Here is a 22,018-nt window from a genome sequence, read left to right as displayed (position 1 = left end):
TGCTAAGCAGAAAAGCGCTCAGAAGGTGAGCTTTTGCTTCGTGAAATTCGCGCAATTTTCTCTCTCTGTATTTTCTATGGCTTGTCACTAAACATAGCTCAAGCAATTTCAATAAATTTTTCGATACATTAATAACCCTCACCAGGGCGACAGTGATCGTTGGAGCTCCGGCTCACTCTGGAAAACGGGCAAATACCTACGAATTACCGGTCAGTGGCTGAGTTGGCATCGCATTTGGATCCCACCCGAGCGTCGTGAGCACAATCTTACTGTAGTGGTAGAAAGAAATTTCAATTATTGTCAGATTATTCGTAACCCAAGAATGTTTGTTTAAAGAATATATATATGTACATGTACATATTTTGAACGAATGAATTCAAAAACTTTGTAGTAAGCTCGAGGACTAGAGCAAAAGCTCTGAAACGATTTTTTATAATTGCTTCGCTAATATAATCAGATGATGGCGGTATATTGAAAATTAATTCGAGTTTAAATTTTAGCTGTAGGTATCTTAAAAGTGTTGAGAAATTTAATCAAATTGCTTCTTATAAAAACGCAACACGATATTTGTTGTAGATTTCTGCCTTAATGAAGCCGTTAAATCACACTTACATTAGAAGACATCCTAATCGTATTTTAAATCTGACATTATGGAACATACAGTTTCCTTTGGGTGACAAACAAGGCCATACGAATTGATTAATAACATTTCACTTGAACTGGGACAAGACATTTATTGATTACCAACTTATTTAAACAAGTCGGAATTTTTTTCAAATGACACGCTTCAAATTTATCAAAAATAAATACATGTTTAACAATTAACAGACATACCTACAATAAAACATACGAACAAATGAGATGTTGACATCATATTACATACGAGAATTATTTAACTCCGGGACAGGTTTTTTTATTAGATTATGATTAATCTGTGGCAACAAACTTCTTAAACGCATTTCATGATTAAAGGTTTAAGCTGAGTAAATTTATACTTGGAAAAATTGTCTCAAGAAGGAAGAGGAATTCATTTAAATACTCTACAAATCTATGAACATTGGTGCAATTCAGTAAATAATCTGTAAAAATCTGAATTGGATTCACGAAATTATAATGATAGATAACTGTCGTGTTCCGAATTTCCTCAACAACTCTCTTATTACATAAAACTCCGGCTTCAAAATAACACCTGGACTTTTAATATGATAGATTGACAATTGCTCTGATATCATTATCATAATAACAGGCGGTTGGAATAATCATCCCTTCGGTCGTGACAATACTCGACATCTAACGCCATCTATGGGTAACCTAATAGACTAATCTAGTGCCATCTATGGGTGAGCTCAAACACTAATATCAAGGATAGCACAACAACGAACTTGTCAAAATTCCAATCCAATATTTTGTTTCCACGCTTCTTAAACATTAGAATTTTTCGAAGAAGTTAATGTTATTAACAGAATTATATTTCTTTTCATGTATTTTAACATATCTTAATTATTATTTATCTTATGGAATCTATTTTTTTTTTACTATTTTCGAATGTCTGTTATGTTCATTAGTTATTCCTGCGTGAAATTATTTCTGTTCAATGAACTCAAATTTGCTTTGAATTTAAGTGGCATTTTCAAAATTGCACAAATTGTTTGAAGAATTCAGATAAGCTTAAAAGTAGGTACCTATAGTTTTTCTCAAAACTGGAATTATAATATCCCATTATTTTTGTTCACGGTTCTGCGCTAGTTTAAGAAAACAAACATAATTTTGTAAAGCGTCCGTTAATATTTCTCTCAAAATTAGCTTCAGAAATTAGCCACGAATTGTTATTAAATACTTAACTAATATTCCAATCACCTGCATTTATAGTTCGTTTGCTATAAATCATAAAACGTGTTTAATTTGTTTAAAATCCTACACTTTGCACAAATAGATAACGTTTATAAACGCTAAACACTGTAATTTATCGTAAAGCTGCTATGCCCAATAGATAACATTATACATTTAATATACATAAATAATATTAAATGAAACCTGTTGCATGCATAATGCTAATACAAAGTTAAACCGATAACAATCAGAGTAAAACTAAAAAGAAACTAAGTATAGTTTAACTAAAGGTATAATCGTATAATGACTAAGCTATGGCTGGTCAAAGCGGACCTCTCAGTTAACATTTCCCACACTCCCTTATGATATCACTTTATACTAGTGATGAGTCGTTCATGAAAGAGCCGCACAACCGTACTATGGCTCAATTGAACCATAACTCTTTTTTATCAGGAGAACTTTTTGAAAAATTGCGTTATTAAAATGATCCAAGTATTGATTATTTCTATCAAATAAAAACCCGCTACCGCGGTTTGTAAACTTTAACGGTTCTTTTTTTTAAACAACAGGGGGTGCCACATCCGTTTACAACAATTCTAAGCTATATAGTCATTAAGATAATAATACCTTCAAATTATATACTCAGAGACGTGAACGGCGTTTGATAGTCAGTCAGTCGACATCTGGACTTGGACATGTGTACATACATCTACTAATTACCTAACATTTTATATTTCTCGCTATACGTGGCGGCGTACCGGTAGCAGGAGTCATACGCTCATCATACGCTTACGCTGGGGAGCTGGGAGCCGTATTGGGGGAGCCCTATCGGGGGATCCATACCAGGGGAGTCGTCTCGGGCAAGCACAGTAAGCCCGTTGCGCATACACTTTGAAATAACTGCTCCCGTTCAATTGACGCGTCGTTTAATTGAGTCACTCTTTGAGTCGTACGATAATATTGAGCTGGTACCGTGACTCCTGTTCTTAATAAAATGAGTCTTAACCTATCGCTACTTTATTATACTTAACGTTCCGGATGGTGGATGGTTTTTTATTACAATTTGTTTTTTTAATCATTTTTTGTGGTTTATACATGGAATTATGACTACTATATAAGAATTATAGCTTCATTGTTTTATAATAATTATTAATTACTATGAATATTTTATCAACATTTTTCCTTAAGATGGTAACACAATCATCAGTGATACATAGAAATTGTGGACAAATCTGTTGCGAACATTATTCTTCAGATATAGTCTGTAGTTAAATGGAAGGAAATTTGTATTTATTTTGAGAATCAATCACCTGTTGTTTTATGACATCATCTGTGGCAAAATGATCAGAGTATAAAAAAGAATTAAATGGTAAAATCTCGAATTTATTAAAAAAAATCACGTTACGATGTTTTAAATTTGCCTTCCCAGTTAACACGTCCACTCCGGTAGTGGGTCAGAAATGACCCAGACTTTGTAAGAATAATTATTACGCCATAGATATTTTGTTGAGAGTTATTTCTATTAGTTTTGTATTTATCAAATATTTACCCACAATTTAAGTAAAAAATAAATACAATCGGACAAGTTTCAAGTGATTTATTAGCATACTTAGTTTTGTATGAAAACGGGCTAAAACGCGCACCATAGTCAGTTGAATTGAATTTAACTAAATACTTAACTAATAACGGTCGGAATAGTGATTGAAATATTTGTATAGCGCCGTTTTAGTGAGAAAATCACCTCAATGGCGCAAATAGAGAAACAAAAAGGGATCAGTGTATCGCTCTCTCTAAGCAGCTTGTGTTTGGTTTTGACCCACCGCATAGTTAAATTAGTTATTTCAGATAACTACCAAAACTCTTTTGATTTATCACAAATTAGCCTGAGAGAAAATACATACTTTAAACTATTTAAAAACGTAAAATATACATAATGGCGGTATTGAAACTCTTAAATAAGACTAAGGAACTAAGTAAAATATGCATAATGGCCGTGTTGAAACTCTTAAATAAGACTAAGGAACTAAGTGAAATGTACATCATGACCTTATTGAAACTCTCAATTAAGATTAAGGAACTCAGTAAAGTTTACATAATGGCCGTATTGACACTCTTAAATCAGACTAAGGAACTAAGTAAAATATAAATAATGGCCGTATTGAAACTCTTAAATAAGACTCAGAAACTAAGTAAAATATACATAATGGCGGTATTGAAACTCTTAAATAAGACTAAGGAACTAAGTAAAATATGCATAATGGCCGTGTTAAAACTCATAAGACTAAGGAACTAAGTGAAATGTACATCATGACCTTATTGAAACTCTCAATTAAGATTAAGGAACTCAGTAAAGTTTACATAATGGCCGTATTGACACTCTTAAATCAGACTAAGGAACTAAGTAAATTATAAATAGTGGTCGTATTGAAACTCTTAAATAAGACTAAGAAACTAAGTAAAATATACATAATGGCGGTATTGAAACTCTTAAATAAGACTAAGGAACTAAGTAAAATATACATAATGGCCGTATAAAAACTCTTAAATAAGACTAAGGAACTAAATAAAATATACATAATGGCCGTATTGAAACTCTAAAATAAGACTAATGAACTAAGTTTTTCGTAAAATAAAAAAGATAAATTTTAATTCTCTAAAATTCATTGAATTGATAAAATTGAAAATATTGATTTTAAAAATTAGATTAAAAAGTGCCTTAAAAAAATAGCACGTTTTTAGACACATTGACGTGTTAAAATATTGTTGTAACCTTCCCATGAAGGCATTTACTGTTCAAAAACCACCGATGAAAAAACAGCCTCAATAAAATATAACAGATACCTACGTAAGCAGAGATTGAATAAAAATGTATTGACTCATTCCTTTTACCAGTTAATATGATTCCTCCAATGAAATCATAATCAAGTTTTTTAATTACCTGCGTTATCGCAGTAAGGTGATTCAACAACAATACTTCGAAGTTTATAGTATGAAATCACGTTCTAAATAAAATTAAATAACATATGTACCCAATGCAATATTAGATAAAAAAATTATAATATTAGCTTTTGTCAAAACTTTATCGCTGACTGCCTTTGAATTCAGTTTTCAATGGAACTTTAATTAATTTTTATTGGAACAACTTTTCTTTTAATAACTTTTAAATGTAATATTTCATTACATATAGGATGATACTAAAAATTCTAAACGAAACATTACAGAACGAGACACAGAATCTCTATCTTACCAGGACAACGCCTTTAACCACTCAACCTTTGGGACCAAATTATTATACGTCATTTTTGTCAACCTCATATTTAAAATTCAGAATTAACAATATCATCTTGCAACTAATTTGTCCCAACTTTTTAATGATTACAAAATGACAAAATGGTTTGTAACCTAGATAGGGTCTCGAATAAACATATCCCATTTTTATTTAAACGGAATACCTATCGACTTTTTCTCAAAGTTATTGGAGATTGTTATTTATTTGACTCTGTTATAACTATTTATTTTTCTGTGTCTTTTTCTATTTCATGTTGTGTTAAGATTTACTAGTATTAACTTCTTCTTCAGTGAGACTTTCTTTGTTTTACGGCTTTATATTAAAGGATTATTTTTTATAATCCTTTAATATAAAGCCGTTAAGGATTAAGGATTATATTTGTCTTTGTACGAACATCTATATAGGTATACATATTTATTTTATTTTTTATGGTATCTATTTAAACACTGTACATACAAAATATAATAATGAATATATGAATAGTAAATTTATTTGTTAGTCCTCTCCATTAGGATGGCCTGTTCTGAGGCGGACTAAACTTATTCACTTCTATTTTATTTGTTTTTAATATTGAATTGTTCGTTTTCACTACCTTTATAAAACAGCTTTTTTAAATGTGTCTGAATTGAGAATTAGTTATTAATTAATACCCTAGTTTGTGGATGGTATTGCCTAATAGCTGTTTCGGCGTTCAACGATGTTTTAAAGTGGCCGAAATAGTTGTCACCCAAAGGGATCCACAAACTAGCAGAACTTAGTCACAACATTTCAGTAATTTTTTTAATTTTTAGTTCATCAAAAAATACAAATTAATGAATCTGTGCTTGATTTTTTAAAATTTAACCTCGTCGAGGATTGAACCCTGACACTCTGGGCTCAGGGCCAATAATATAAAGCTCTGCCATGTGTGCTAATTTCCACGATAATTTTTATCACTTTTATAGATTAATTGTTTTTTTTTTACAAAATAAAAAACATGATAATTTTTGGTTTTGATTCGAGATAGCCACAGCTAAATTATTATCGTGGTTTATTTTTAGCGTATTAAACCGGATTTCGCTTCCTCCTTCTTTGGTCAACGTTTTGGACATCGTTACAGTGTCCATCTTCTGCCCTGATTATGAACACTGTAACTCAAACCGAAACGTGCTAGGTTAAAGAAGGAGGTAGCACAACACGACATTATCTTCAAAAATAAAACTAAATTACGATAAATTTTGATTTATTTTAATGGACAGTAAATACGGCGGTATTGAACAAGTCTACCGCTTCCAAATAAAAACATATTATTTAAATTGGGAGTAAATATGGCGGTACTGAACGAGTCTACCGATTCCAAAGACAACATATTATTTCAATTGAGAGTAAATACGGCGGTATGAATAAGTCTACCGCTTCAAAATACAACATTTTATTTCAATTGAGAGTAAATACGGCGTTACTGAACGAGTCTACCGATTCCAAAGACAACATATTATTTCAATTGAGAGTTAATACGGCGGTATGAACAAGTCTACCGCTTCAAAATACAACATATTATTTCAATTGAGAGTAAATACGGCGTTACTGAACGAGTCTACCGATTCCAAATACAACATATTATTTCAATTGAGGGTAAATACGGCGGTATGAATAAGTCTACCGCTTCAAAATACAACATTTTATTTCAATTGAGAGTAAATACGGCGTTACTGAACGAGTCTACCGATTCCAAAGACAACATATTATTTCAATTGAGAGTTAATACGGCGGTATGAACAAGTCTACCGCTTCAAAATACAACATATTATTTCAATTGAGAGTAAATACGGCGTTACTGAATGAGTCTACAGATTCCAAAGACAACATATTATTTCAATTGAGAGTTAATACGGCGGTATGAACAAGTCTACCGCTTCAAAATACAACATATTATTTCAATTGAGAGTAAATACGGCGTTACTGAACGAGTCTACCGATTCCAAAGACAACATATTATTTCAATTGAGAGTAAATACGGCGGTATAAATAAGTCTACCGCTTCAAAATACAACATTTTATTTCAATTGAGAGTAAATACGGCGTTACTGAACGAGTCTACCGATTCCAAAGACAACATATTATTTCAATTGAGAGTAAATACGGCGTTACTGAACGAGTCTACCGATTCCAAAGACAACATATTATTTCAATTGAGAGTAAATACGGCGGTATGAACAAGTCTACCGCTTCAAAATACAACATTTTATTTCAATTGAGAGTAAATACGGCGTTACTGAACGAGTCTACCGATTCCAAAGACAACATATTATGTTTAATCACTGCTATTTACGTTCCGCGGCGAATCTAAAATTAATTACATACTTTCGTTTCATAATTACCTAGTAATGATTGACCAAAGAAAAAAGTCCTTTATCTTGTTATTTCGGATCTTTTTACCTGTTATCAAAACCGCAAAAGCAATAAAATATATGTTATTATCCAGATAGGTACGTCAGTAAGCAGTCGATTCGATGATTTAAATTATAGTGTTTGGTTAATCGGGTTTAATTCGTGGAAGACCTATTATGACAGATGGATCTTATCGAGGTTCGAGCTAATTCTTTACGACCAGTTTTTTATACTTCGAGATGAGAATTACGTTCTGCGTATCTGATGACATTTGTTCGCTGTTAGAGGGAACTTAGTCACTAAAATGGACGTTATTTTTGTCATTGAAATACGTAGATCTTTTTTATATGTCATGCTAATGAATGAGTCGCTCTTTTCGAAGTCCGTGGGACTATGCTATCCACATTTGGGAAAAAATTTAAGGTGAAAACAATAAGAGAAATAAATGACTGAAAAATATAATCTGACAATATCAACAACATTGAATTTCCGTAGCAGTTTTGTAGGATATCACTTCAAATCTAATCAATTAATTAACACCTTAATATTCAACGTCATAAAGGGCTCTCCCGTCTAAACCTTGGTATCGGCAATTCCCCCATTTTATCAAAAAAAGTGGAAATGAAAATTGGACAGTCCGCCGTTCCCTCTCACTTCTTTTAAAAATTCTCGTGCTTGTCTCCCCAGATTGTACTTGGTCTAGAACGGAAACTTTAATTCACATATTTTTTGGTTGTTCCTTTTTTCGATTAAAAAGTAAAATTGCCTCGCCTCCATTCAACATGTCATCTCTTGTAAGATTGAACTCGACTCCGATCCTCCATGTATACATATATTTTTTTTACATTATCTCCACACAGGAGTCCCTGAGGATCTAAATTTCCCACGTGGCCTATGCCATCGTATGGGATGCTGTGTGTAGGGTCTTTTTAAGGAAAGGAAGGAGAGAACGTTAAGGGGAAAGAAAAAGGTATGAGGGATAGGTAAGAATATGGGGTCAGTGAATCCAGGAATGAACTTATGAAACCATCCCTCCAACTACGGTGCAAGAAAATGTGCCGAGATAGTCCTGCTGGAGATGTCAAATGGTCTCCCTCAACCAATCTCTCTCGTTCCGGCCCGCAATGCGGTAGGTGCACAGACGCATTACACCACTTTTATTTAAAAATAATCTACTTTCAAAGCCGGTGGCTTCTTCGTCGGGACAGTGAAAATTAACGAATTTAAAAATAGATAAATATATACAAATAAGTACAAAATAAAAAATATTATTATGACAGGTGATTAATTAGTTATAATTTAAAATAAAATTATAAAAAATAAATTAAATTATCATAAAATAGTTCATTATTACACGCATCAAAAAAATTATGAGCTAACACAATTACACTTAAATCGAAAACATTTATAATTCAACATTAAATGATCACATGGTAACTAAAATGTATAAATAACAAATATTTTAATTATTATCAATATAGGTTTCGTTAATTTTTTGAAGTGAAACTTCTTTAGGCGCGTAATGGATTTTCGGGGACGGAGTAAAACCGAGTCAGGATCGACACGAAAATGCGGGTACCCCCACCACCGCTCACCGTTCACTGTCCCTCTCTCACCATATGCGCTTGTTGAGGTGGGGGAGCCGCTCACGAACGTTTTGCTTTGAGTTACGAGCGAGATACGAGTTCGGTTTAGCAGGTCGGCCGGTAGCGCACTTGCGCGGCCACGCCCACCACGGCCAGTGAATCAGTTAGCAGCGTGCTCCCGCTGTGATAAGTTGTGTTCGCGTTTTGTGTTGCGTTTACATTTACATTTATAGTTGTAGTTCATTTAATTAATTCATTTAATTTTTGATGAAATGAAAATAGAGAGAGAGGAATACTAGAAGTTTCACTTCTGTCTTGCGTAGGCTTGACACACCCACTTTTATTTTTTACTTTTCTACGATATATTTTTATCGAAATGTGTTCCCGTATCAGTAACGTGAAAAGGACACCATCCCACATATTGTTGTCAAAAGTGTCCCTTCCTAAGGAATAATAAAAATTTGACATGTTTTATGTATGTCATACAGTAATTACGTAAAAAAATGTCTGATGCGACAAATACGGGTTTTTTCTCTTTTACATAGAAATATTTTCCAATAAAACTATCATGAAAATCATTTACTTCCATACCTTTTTATTTAGGGGAAATTCGATTTGAACGAAACGACGGAATGCCCCGTATCAAAACAAAAATAAATTTAAGAGATGGAGATTTAAAAAAAATGGTTATTAATAATATTTTATTTACTATTAACACTTTTTACAATTTCTAAGATTTTGAAGTAATCTAATACACCCATTGTATTTGTACGTAAAAATTTCATCCCTTGAATATATCTGTATATATAAAAATTCAGTCTGCGTATATTTTTGCTCGCAAAACTCGAAAATTAGTCGACCGATTTCTAAAATTATTTTCAAAGTTTGTTTTTATTAGTGCCACGAATGTTTTTAAAGAGTAGTTTGAATGGTTGAAGTCGGGGATGCCCGAGGAATACTTAACGCAATATCTCTGCACCGAAATGAGTTAAATTATTAGAATTAAATTCAATTTAATGTTGTTTTTTTAGCAGTAACCTTGTGGTATACAGTAGTGACTTGTGGAAGCAGTCATTACATTTCTAGCTTATTGTAATAACAATAACAATTGCCCACAAAATTAATTGAGACCAAAGCAAGCAATCACCACAAATATAACCATGAAAGTGACTAAAAAACCTAGAAAATCAATCATCGCAATCACACCTCCTGCAGTTTTTAACAGTAAACCATCGCAACAAGCCATTGTGCCGAGTACATCATATTTTCTATTGCAATTCAATTATATGCACGCTTTGGCGCACACAATCACCACACCGGCCCTTGTGGCCTCGGGTGATTATAAACATGTACCACTGACGTTCAATGCATAATATATCATATTGGTTTCCATTGGAATTATTGTTTAGCCCCGTACAAGGAATTGTAACCGAAGTTTCCTCGTAAATGAATGTGTTATACACCTCGGCAGTTTCCAGCTATCTCGGGGAAGGGGAATTCGTAATGTGGAATTAATCTGTTCGGGGTCTGCCCACCGTATGGCCAACGGTTCAAGTTATTAGTTGCATCAGCGTTAATCTGAGAATTATACGTTTTATCAATAAGATGAGAGAACTCTAAGGAGGTGTAACGCATGACGGAATCAGATGTATCTAGGAAAACATTATCATTACGTAGATACTTAAAATATAAAAAATTTTAAATTGACAATGTTTATCGGATATAGTTTTATATAAAAAATATCAAAACTATTTATATCTACGAGTATATAGTTAATCTGACCTGGCCGACTCATTATCCGGTATAGGTAGGAAGTATTACTTATTCTTCAGTCATCAAAACAAAAGCACTCGAATTTGCACAATATTCTTGCCATTGTTCCAAATTTGAAATACTCTTCTGCAAGGTGATGGTTAGGGATAGGTAGGACATTGATAAATGACATCCCGGTAGGAACTAAGCATGTTCTCATTTCAAAACCATACAGCTATTAATCAGAATATTTGAAAAAGCTTAACATAGCATCCTTTGAAAAATTGGTAAATTATGTAGTTGATACTTATTGAAATCAAATAAACACATTATTTAAAAAAAAAATTAACATGAACTTTATTTTTCCAAGTACCTACGCATACATATTTTAAGTGATCTATGAAATAGCACAAAAAGACGTGTGACGTTGATTAAATTACATAAGCGGCTTATTAAATAAATTACATGATAAGTAATAAAATACAATTCCAGTAATTTACATCGCATGCATCGTCCATAAGTATACATATTATTCTACATTATAATGTTTGTTAACCGCTGCAGTAAATGAATTCAGTATTCAACAATAAACACAGTGACCTTTTGGTCCCGGAAACCTATAATACTGCAGTACATACCTAGTCACTGTATCTGTGTAGGTACATGGATAAACTGATCAGCATTTAAATATAAATAAACATGGAACGGGGAATATGACGCCACTTCAATAATGTCACGGAGTTGAGAACTAAAATGGATTTATCACGGCAATAATGCCAGATGTGGCAATTTCACACTTTACAAGAGAGTAGAGTAAAATATTCTGGTGAAATTATACTGTGATATCCTAGATATTAGTTTAAGAGGTTACTCATAGATGGCACTGGTCAAAAATAAGGCTGTTGATAATGCAGGGATTGTGACTTAGATAAATACGATTGCAATCCCAAGATCGAAAAGTAAAATCATTCCTACCACCTGCTAAAAAGCCATTCGAGCTCATTGTTATCAACCACTGAATAAATTTCCAGGTGTTTTGTTTACCCCGGAGTTTTTTTTAATTGTTGTGACACAAACCCGGAATTACAACAATAACGAAGACAGATTTATTTATGGAGAAATTGTTAGTTAATTTCACCAAAAGACCAATGCAGTTGACATGTGGAAACCATATATTTTTTTTAAATCATCTTTTCAAGAGTCCCCAATCAAACAAGCAAATCGGAAGTATACTATCCTGGATAAATAATTTCTAAATTATATCAGGAGTGTCGTCCTTTTTGTGAATGCCGCACAAGAGTTCCAACTGGTCCCAACCGTCTGGAGCCAATGAGACTATGACATCCACAATTGGAATATGTTGTAAGGATGAAATGGTAGTGGGTAGAGATAGGAGATGGGGTAAAAGGAAGGTGGGGAAATACTTAGCTATTCGGACGCAGTCACCAAAAACGGCTAAAGCTATTTCAAGCAACGTTTTGATTCTGAATGGTGGTTTGTCACCAGGGCGAGACTAGAAGTATTTACCACTCTGGAACGTGCCGTTAATGTGTGAAATTAAATAAATAAAATTAACTTGTACACGTCGGGATTTGAACCCGTAACCTGAGAATTCGAAGCCAGGCATCGTAATCACTCAACCACGGAGCGTAATTTGGTTCATGGAGTTTTCATTATTTTCCTCAATTTTATTATTATTTGAATTTGACTTTGATTTTCCTCGTCTTCCTCTTCCCCATCTCATTCCTTTCCCCAATATCATCAGCATTTTTATGTACCCAATTTGGAAATGCCCAATATGATCCATTTTCGATTCTTATAATTAAATACCTGGTTCATTCTAAATTAAACCTAACCTCTAACCAGAACCCTGAATAATTGTTGTTTCGAAATAATACAATGCATCATTTTTTTGACAATTTTGTATTGCATAAACAGGCCATTAATTAGTAATGCAAGCATTCTCGTTAAGATAATGATATTTATTATCCATTGTATCAAAGATATTATCTCTCTACTCACCACCTATTGATATATGTGACATTAATTTCTATAATTCTATATGATCCTCATATCCTTGCTATTTACATACTTCTTCATATGATTTATAATATAAAATGAGAAAACAGAATATTCACGCAGCGCTAAGAAACGTTAATCACCTTATTGACAACATGGCATTTAAACATTCTTGAACATTTACACAATCGTTATATTTATTTTGACATTTGATTTCAAGGATCATAACTATAGTACAATTTAAGATATGAAGATGTAATTATTTGTCAGTTTTACGTCTACCAATCCCGGAAGACGCGTATATAGTTAATTTGCAATAATATCAAATTAAAGCTTGCTTTGATGTTGTTAGAAACTCACTTAGGTAAGAGTAACTAGCCTGGGTTCGACAGATCGCTTACTCGACCATATTTAAAAAAATAGCTTACTTTGTATTATTTGCTATCATAACCTAAAAAATATCTATTAAATATTTCAAAGCAGTGTATTTTTTCACAAAGGAGACCATAAGTAAAATAGTTTCCCTCGGGACTTCATATTTGGTGATGCTGTGTGGAGAATTTTTTATGATGGTGGAAGTAGTTTAAGGAAATGAAGATCTAAGAAAGAAAAGTTATGGGGGATACGTAGGAATCTGGGATGCAGGAGTGACGGAAGTTTGAATTCATCCCTCCTACTGCGGTTCAAGGCGATTGGTCGAGGAGTGCTGGATAGGTAAAAAGATCACCCTCAATTAGTCTACCCAAATCCGGCCTGCAACGCAGTAGGTGGGCAAACGCATCCGCTGCCAAGACCTTGAAAATTCTCACCCCATAAACCCGGGCACCCCTCCTAAGTCACCAAACGTAGCGTCAGTTTATAATGAGTTTTTAAAAATATGTTTAGGGAGTCAAAAAAACAAGGTGATCGAAATCACCTTTTATTTTGGCAACTTTTTTTGATGTACCATGTTTAATACCAAAAAAATGCAAGTTCGTATATTGAATTATGAATAAATTTACAAGGAAAGACACTCATATACTTGAGAATATAGATGAGATGAAATTATTATACTTGTTGAAGAATTTAAACATGCATTTTCCTTTTTCTATATCTGAAAAAATCTATAAAAAAACAGCTTTCCAATTTTAAACATTAATTTTGCTTAAATATAAAATATAAGACCAAATAATTTGACACTTATTTTTAATGCGTCATTGTATAGACGTCACTCGGGAAAAAATCATGAAAGAGAGTTAAGAATCATCAAAATAATTTTTGAGCAGTAGCGAGAATTATGCACGTATCCGGGATGAGATAAGTCACCCCCCGATTAAAAAAATGCTCCATATCACCATATATTATTATATAAGGATCTTACCTTCTGATCTCCAAATCTCATCTGCCTCCTCGCATTCCTTGCCACGTTGATCCTGCAGAGGAACATCCTTGTATCGCGGGGGTTGGTGGCGCTACCAGGGGGCGAGCCGGGGGCAGGGGGTGGGTGTGTGGGCCGGCACAGTTCCGCCTGCACCCCCTGGTGGTCCTGCTTGTCTATTATATCGTATACGCTGTCTCCGTGGATCAACAGGTCTTCCTGAGGGGAGAATAAACAAAAGCAAATAATGTAGGTAAGCAATAATTAAAAATATAATAATTGTACTACCTATGTTACCTTCATTTCGGAATTTCTCTATTTATAATAATACATAATATGACTATAGTAAAACATATATTTAAAGTAACATTTTCTATAAATCGCTCCAATTTGACGGATAAATTGGCTCTTAAGGATTTTGCATGATATGACGTCAATGTCCCGTCTGATATCTATGTCGTTAGAGCCGATCAAGAGCGTTTAGATTTTGGTTTTTAAATAATTTATCACGATTAATTTATTGATTGTTGGATCTTTCTGTCTTACCAATAAACATGTTTTTAATTTACTCAACTGATAAACAACCATACACCCTACTTAAATAGCTTTTTATTAGTTGTTAAAATTTCAAACACGTTTATTAGTAAGGTTCTTTATAATATAATTCACATATTTATTCAGAACCAAGATATTTTGTTATTCTATCTCAAAATGTTTTTAGTTGTCATATTGCTAGTCAAGGGCTTTACCCTATCGACCACGGAGGCCGTCTAATAGGACATTTTGAGTATTTTTACACTCGAAAAAAATTAAGAACATTACGAAAATGTAATTTTCTATTCTGATTTAAAATGTGTCCTTTGTTCGTAAATTTTATTCCTTAATTCGGCGGCGTTGACGACATGCCGGGTGATTTAGGTGACAGCCGTCTTACCAGATGTTGGCATTTTCTATATCCGAAGAATGTTTCGTTTTTGAAATCCATAATTAGGAATGAAAATAACGCAATTTTAGGACAACGATCAGAATCAGAAAAATAATCTTTTAGGACGTGTTTTTTCGGAGAATTTGAATAATTTATCAAATTTCACAGTTAAATATTCAAGGACTGTGAAAGTTCTATTATTATTATTTTAGTTCTGTGAAGCAACTAGCCCATGTTGATATAATAACAGAACTTGAAAATTAAATTTGAAATTTGATGAATTATTCAAATTTTCTGAAACAACCCGTCCTAAGACTTCAACACATTTCAAGGATATTCATAGTGCGCGAAAATACCCCAGTCTATTGACGATAAATTGTGGATGCTATTTATTATTTAAAATTCTGTAAATGAACTCACCATAGAATGACCCAAGTATTCTGCAGCATTGTCAGAGATATAGAGGAGTTTTCCGTTTTGTGTCATCATCATCAGAAATCCATTCAAGGCCTGTGGAGAAAAAAATACACTTTAGTGACCTAGCTACCTTGAAAAATCAACCGACAGCTAAATAATTTTTCAGTGTTTTTTTTCCCATTGAAAGATCATCGACGATAATAAAACTTTATTTCTCATTAATTTTATTAAATGCCGTAAATTTTATTTGTTTTAATACTGGTATTTGATTATTGTACCAATCCTTAAAATTTATTGAGGTGTTGATAATAAATGTTATTTTAATTAAGATTTGCGATGGGTGTTAATAAACTTGATTATGATTATTACACACAGTGTTCACACCAAATGTAATTTTGTACTTGTTTCAGAAACAAGGAGAAACCAGTCGTTTTGTAAACTAAAAGAAATGCATTTTTTAATTACTTTTTATGTTTATACCCATAAACTTAAAATATCATCGCAGAAAAAGATAATACTAATAAATCTAACAAAACAAGAAACAGAACAAGATACAGAAAAATAAAAAGATAGCGGCCTCAAGTGGAAGTCAAACCCAGGATCTCTGTTTTACTAGAACAATGTATTTAACCACTCAATCATTGCGACATAATTATTATATGTCATTTTTGTCAATCTCATGTGTCAAATTCAGAATTAAAATTTTTTTCTTGCAACTACTTTTTCCCATAAAATATAAATCGGAGAGGTTTATCCAAAACATTATCTTAGTTATAAACCAATTCTTTAGAATTTCGAAAACATTAAAAAAATATGGAGAATTGGTTGCAAGATAATATTGGCAATTCTGAACAAAAACATTAAATAGAAAATAACACTTTATTTAGTCATTGGACAAAAATTAAGTATACTAAATAGATCCCAATGGTCGAGTGGTTAATGATGTTGTCCCGGTGAGACCGTTATCTTTTATGATTTCTGTGTCGTGTTATGTTTACATTTATTAGTATTATCTTCTTCTTCAATGATATGAAAGAAATGCCTTTAGGTAGCCTTAAAATGATAAAAAATATTATCTGCAATACAATGGGTATGAATGTAGGTACTAACTGATTTCATTTTTTATAAATATTTGGAATGCAAACAAATTGAATACAGTTCTGTTAATATTATTATTCGTTTTTCACAATATTTACTACCGAAGAAAAATGTTGTCACAGGAAATTACTACGTTACATACGACTGGGAAAACAAATTAGGATATTATTGATGACAAACATTTTAAACTGAATACACAATCAAATAATATGAATTGTTCATTTTGTTCAGGCAACCGAACGAATGGTTCGCTACTTGGCGACTCTGGTTCCCAGGTTCATGGGGGTGAAGCTTATCCAGGTCTTGGCCACCAAATTTGGAAAAACTATTAGTTATTAATGCAAAAATTACAGCTGTACAAATGTGTTCAAATTGGGCATTTCTAACACAATTAAAATTTTGTTATTAATAATTCGCGTTTGTGAAAAGGCTCAACACAAAATGTTTATAAAAATCTATTAATATTTAGTAGAACTTCCCTTGGCTTTAGTTACAGCTTGCAAATTTTTTGGTGTGCTCTGAATGCATTCTTACAGATATAGTAGCTTCTTATAAGCTTAATTTATAATTGTTGTCCTTTGCACGCCAAGTATCGTGTCTTTTTCGTACATTTTCTCCTATTTTCCAGGAAATATCACAAATTTTTCGTTCATTTCGAGCGAAGTGGCAATTGGCAACCCACTGTATATGGCATCTAAGATTGAAGAAACCAGAAGAAAACAAACCTTCATCCTGAATGAGTTATATAATATAACGGTAATGTAAGTACAGATTAAAAACAAAACATAATTGAGTCAACTTACTTTGGAAAATCCAATATTTGGCGTCGGTGCGTGATGGTGATAATGGTGAGAAAAGTCGTGACACTTCAAAACTAAAGGACAAAATAATATAAAATCAAACGTAAGTGCATAAATAAATAAAAACAACATAATTTTTAAACAAAAATACAAAAAAACACAAAATAACATTTGGAAACCGCCCTCTGCACTTGCAAACAAAATTCATGTACCTGAAGTCTATGATTCAATCAACGATTTAAGCTAAAAATTGTTACCAATCAAAAATTCTTTTCTGCTACACAAACAAACACATATTTTCGATGGCCGACCAATTTATATATATTAATAATATTAATTAAATATCCAATGACTAAATACTAAATGTCCGTTACGAGTTGGTAATTAATAAATAAACTACAAAAAATAACATATTAAAATCCCGCGGGTATTTTTGTGCCTTTTAGTACACATTACATTGATAACAGTAGCGTTTTTTTGTGCCCTTTACGGCACAAACTGAGACGGACTCAGTTTGTGCCCTTTACAGCACAAACTGAGGCGGACTCAGTTTGTGCATAATTTTAATAATATTCGTCCGTTTGTAATATTAAAATCTGAAAGATTCCTCTGATTTTAAAAACGTTTGAAAAGTATATCTTAACGATGAATCTATTTGAAAATTAATTTCTACTGGGAAAACTTGTGAATAAACCATGAATCTGACAAGTCTTTTATAGCATCTTTCAAAATATCGGAAGGATTAACAGACTGAGTTAGGTAAATGTTCGATTGAATCGTCGATTTCACAAAAAAATGACATTTAATTTGTCAATAGTGTTGAAAGCCATTAAAGAAATCTTTTATCAAAAATAAAACCATTCGAATAGTGCTATTAAAATTATATGAAGGCGTGATAAAATACAAATATAGATAATAATTGATATGTACGGTGTAGTTAAAGAAACGAATGACATTTGCATTGCCACAATAGTTTTAAAACACAAGAAATGTAAAATGTCGTGATGACAAAGTAAAATAAAGCGTGAACACAAGACAATAGAAAACATATCATTGTGTTATTATTTTACGTGCAATAAATTATTATCAACCTCTAAACATTGTTTTAATGGCTTCGGAAAATATCTAAATATTCCTTCTTATATTAATTTCATACAGACGTAATAGAAAACAGGTTGTAAGCACATATGTGTGATTACCTACAACGGTTTGTTGCCATGCAAAAAGCTTATATTTATAGAAAATGTGATATAACTTATTAAATCTTACCTAATTGAACAGCGAAGTTTTATGGAATTAAAATCATCAAATTTATAAATGTGCCCATACTGAAGACTTCTGAACATGTCGTGGACGGTATCGGCAAAGGAGTTTAAGAAGGAAATACTGTTCTTGGAAGATGTAGAGGGGGGTTTATAGGATTTGCATGGTTGTTGAAGATCTTCAAATTACGGTCTTTTTAAGATGTTTTAAGAAGAAGCTTTATGGATTAGTTTTGACCAAATATCATTTTAAAATAATTACAGTTTAACTGGCAATTACCTCAATTTAAAGAACGTTAATAATTGACAGAATGGATGCAAAGCACCTTGATTTGAGGAATATTTGGAAGTTCATCAGAATAAAAGTAATTTCAGCGAACTTGGTCAACAATTTAAATGTTCTTATAATAAATTTTAATTTCGGTATGGTGGTCCCTCCATACTGTAAGTTTTATTAACGAAATGGAATGCTTTAGCTAATATGAGTCCGAATTTTGCGGCTAACGAATTTTCGTCAGAAATGTATTTAAGATGTAAAGAAGCTTTATCTGTTGACCCAGAGTCATCTTTGAGGATTGGATGCCAGAAGTAAATGAATAATTTGAATGGGTCATTAATAATTATAATGTAAATTTGACACAAACGAAAAAACTTTGTTTTCAAGGAGAAAAAATAAGCATCAGAATGAAAAGAGTTATTTAAAAAATGTTTGTGGTCATCAAACGGTCTCAAACTTCAAAAATAGTTTGAACAAAGATGACAGCATTTTTAAGCGATTACCATTCAGGGATGAATCTGGAAGTAGGTAATCTGCTCTAAGTTTTTTAAAAGGTTTAGTTGTAAAGAACTAAAAAAAATATTTAAAACCAGCTTGTTTCGGAAAGATTGTGAAAGCAAAAAAAAATCAACCAATTTGATCAACAATTTAAGCGTATTTAAAGTTTAGCATGGTGGTCCCTCGGCAACTGGAAGATTTATCCACTCTACAATGTAATGCTAATATTAGACAATGCCAGTACCTACGTGAGTAAATCTATGTACGATTGTTTATTTGCATTTCACTGAATTAATATGATGTGATCTCGGAACCCAGACCTCTGCTTTTATCTTACATATTAAAAACATAAACTATTAAATTGTTTTACTGTTTGCAGAGTTATCCTGGTTTTCACAAGATCCTTTTGGTGCCATTCTAAAAGATGTTGGATTGGCTAGAAACTATACCGTTAATGATATTATTCGTTGCTATGCAGAGTGGGGAAACGACTGAAAGAAGCTAAACCAGGACATGAGGCCTACCTTGCTGGAAGTAATTGGCCTTCCTGACGTAGACGCAGATGAGTGCCATAAGCTGCAGCTGGGAGAGACGCTGGCGCGTGGATGGCGGCAAGGGAAGCAGGTCGCGCAGATTGGCGATCTCTGCATTGATGAGGTCTCTTCGCATCTTGCTGGCACCCTTCGTGGACTTGGTGGGCTCGAAACTGCTGACAAATGAAAAAAAACATTTGTTAATATTCGATTATTGATTTCTTCTCTAGATTTTGATTAGGCAACAAAGGGGACAATGTCGCGAACCTAAAAACTAAAAATAAACCCCGAAACTGCCCATATTCCTTTACAAATAACCAACTTAACCTTCTCACAACTTCTTACGTGAATGTGACGACTTTGCAGCATCCACTATCCACGGATATATTTACTTTTGCCCTTAGGAACTTTACAAAATATCTAAAATTTCTTATTTTCACTTGACCCAAACATCACTGTCTCTTATTTTTTTTTGTATTGTTGCGGCTTTAGGTACTTATTGTTTTAGTTTTACATATATTTGTATATCGATATTGGACGGCCGGTATTAAGCGTCGTTATTTATTTGTCATTTTGATTGTATGTAGACATATAAATATATTTTTTTAAATGACTAACATAACTTAACAACCATCTGTTAGACTTATTTTTATATGAAACTTACTCTATGAAAATAAATAGGGGTTTTTACGTGTACATAAATAATTGCCTTTAGTTAATTATTATAATTTGAAGATACTTTTAGTATTGTCTTTGTGAGAAGGGATATAACGGAATAATTGAAAAGACGTTAAGCAATACTTTTATTTTGAATAACTATTCCTTTCTTGGCTTCCTATTTGCCAAATTTAATCCGTGCTACAACATTCTTCCTTCGGGAATTTTATCATCCAACAGTTCCGGGTAGTGCCACTCTTGCGTGGCATCCGCAACCTATTTACTAAAATAATGTCCTTATTAGCACCGAGTTATGCAACGAAACAATGAAAATCCGATTATAAATTGACGTCAATCAAAAGCCCAGCATTTACCTGCTAATAAATGTCCATAATTTCGCTCAATAGCCGTCGCGACATGAAAATAAAAGAGCCACGGAGGTACTGGGAATATTAAGTTGTGTGCACAGAGAGGACAAGTACAGGACGGGAGCACTTTTAGACGCGGGTCACGTCACATCAGTCTGTAAATTGTCGCAGATATAAAGCGTCAAAATCGCCATTAGTCATCGTACACCCACTTTACTGACGGAATATCTGATTGGGGAGGTGATGGAATAACAATAAAGGATTTTTTCAACGAAAAAATGGACTGGGAATTTTTGTAGAGGGAGACAAAACAGTTTTCTGAATTCAAATTCATGGCCAATTTCATGAGATGAACTCTGGAAGTAATGAATTCGATTACCAATAAAAAATTATAAATTGATATGATATTTTATTTTGTATTCATTTTTAGTTTCGATTTTAACCCCTCTATGTATGTTGGTAGCTACATAAACGAATGTAACTACTGTCACAAGAAAGAACAAAATAACTGACTAACTAATTGCTAGGGAGATGAAATGCCACGATCCTCTATCGTGGCATACACTTCTTGCTTCATCCACATTCATCATTTATCTCATTGACATTCGTTAATCGTAGAAGAAGTCGGGGACGCCCAAGGAAGTGCTTCAGTCGGGCCATGTCAAGAGTCAAGATAACAGAAGTATAGGTATGAGTCGGTGTATAGATTTGCCAATAAGTGAGTGTGTGTAGAGAAATGGCATGATCGTTAGTTAGTTAGTTAGATATGCCCCATGTAGACTATTCTTCGACATCTAAGATTATGCCATAAAACAATTAAGTATAGGAGGTGAGTATAATACCAAGTTAGTAAAATTGTAGAAGAACCGAAACTCAGTTAATGTTTTTGTACCGTTGAACTGCAGAAAATAAAACAATATTTTAAAAATATTATACAGAGTGTTAAAGGAGGTACTAGACTTTTGTTAACCAGTGATTAC

The 22,018-nt window shown here is 32.9% G+C and overlaps 1 protein-coding gene across 1 annotated transcript in view; it reads right to left on the bottom strand.

Annotated features, from left to right (window-relative positions):
* dysf (neuronal PAS domain protein dysfusion) overlaps positions 1-22,018 on the bottom strand; it is a 52,423-nt gene that overhangs the window by 16,509 nt on the left and 13,896 nt on the right. The window contains exons 2-5 of the mRNA XM_089640610.1: positions 20,005-20,189; positions 17,447-17,517; positions 15,549-15,638; positions 14,207-14,422 (exon numbers count right to left, since the gene is read on the bottom strand). Of these exons, the coding sequence (XP_089496736.1) occupies positions 14,207-14,422; positions 15,549-15,638; positions 17,447-17,517; positions 20,005-20,189 (562 nt within the window). The remainder of the gene's footprint in view (positions 1-14,206; positions 14,423-15,548; positions 15,639-17,446; positions 17,518-20,004; positions 20,190-22,018) is intronic.

Source organism: Hesperophylax consimilis, chromosome 15 (assembly GCF_061612785.1).
Source record: "Hesperophylax consimilis isolate HC1 chromosome 15, BYU_Hcon_1.0, whole genome shotgun sequence".
Classification (NCBI taxonomy): Eukaryota; Metazoa; Arthropoda; class Insecta; order Trichoptera; family Limnephilidae; genus Hesperophylax; species Hesperophylax consimilis.
This window is presented reverse-complemented; position numbering and strand designations above follow the sequence as displayed.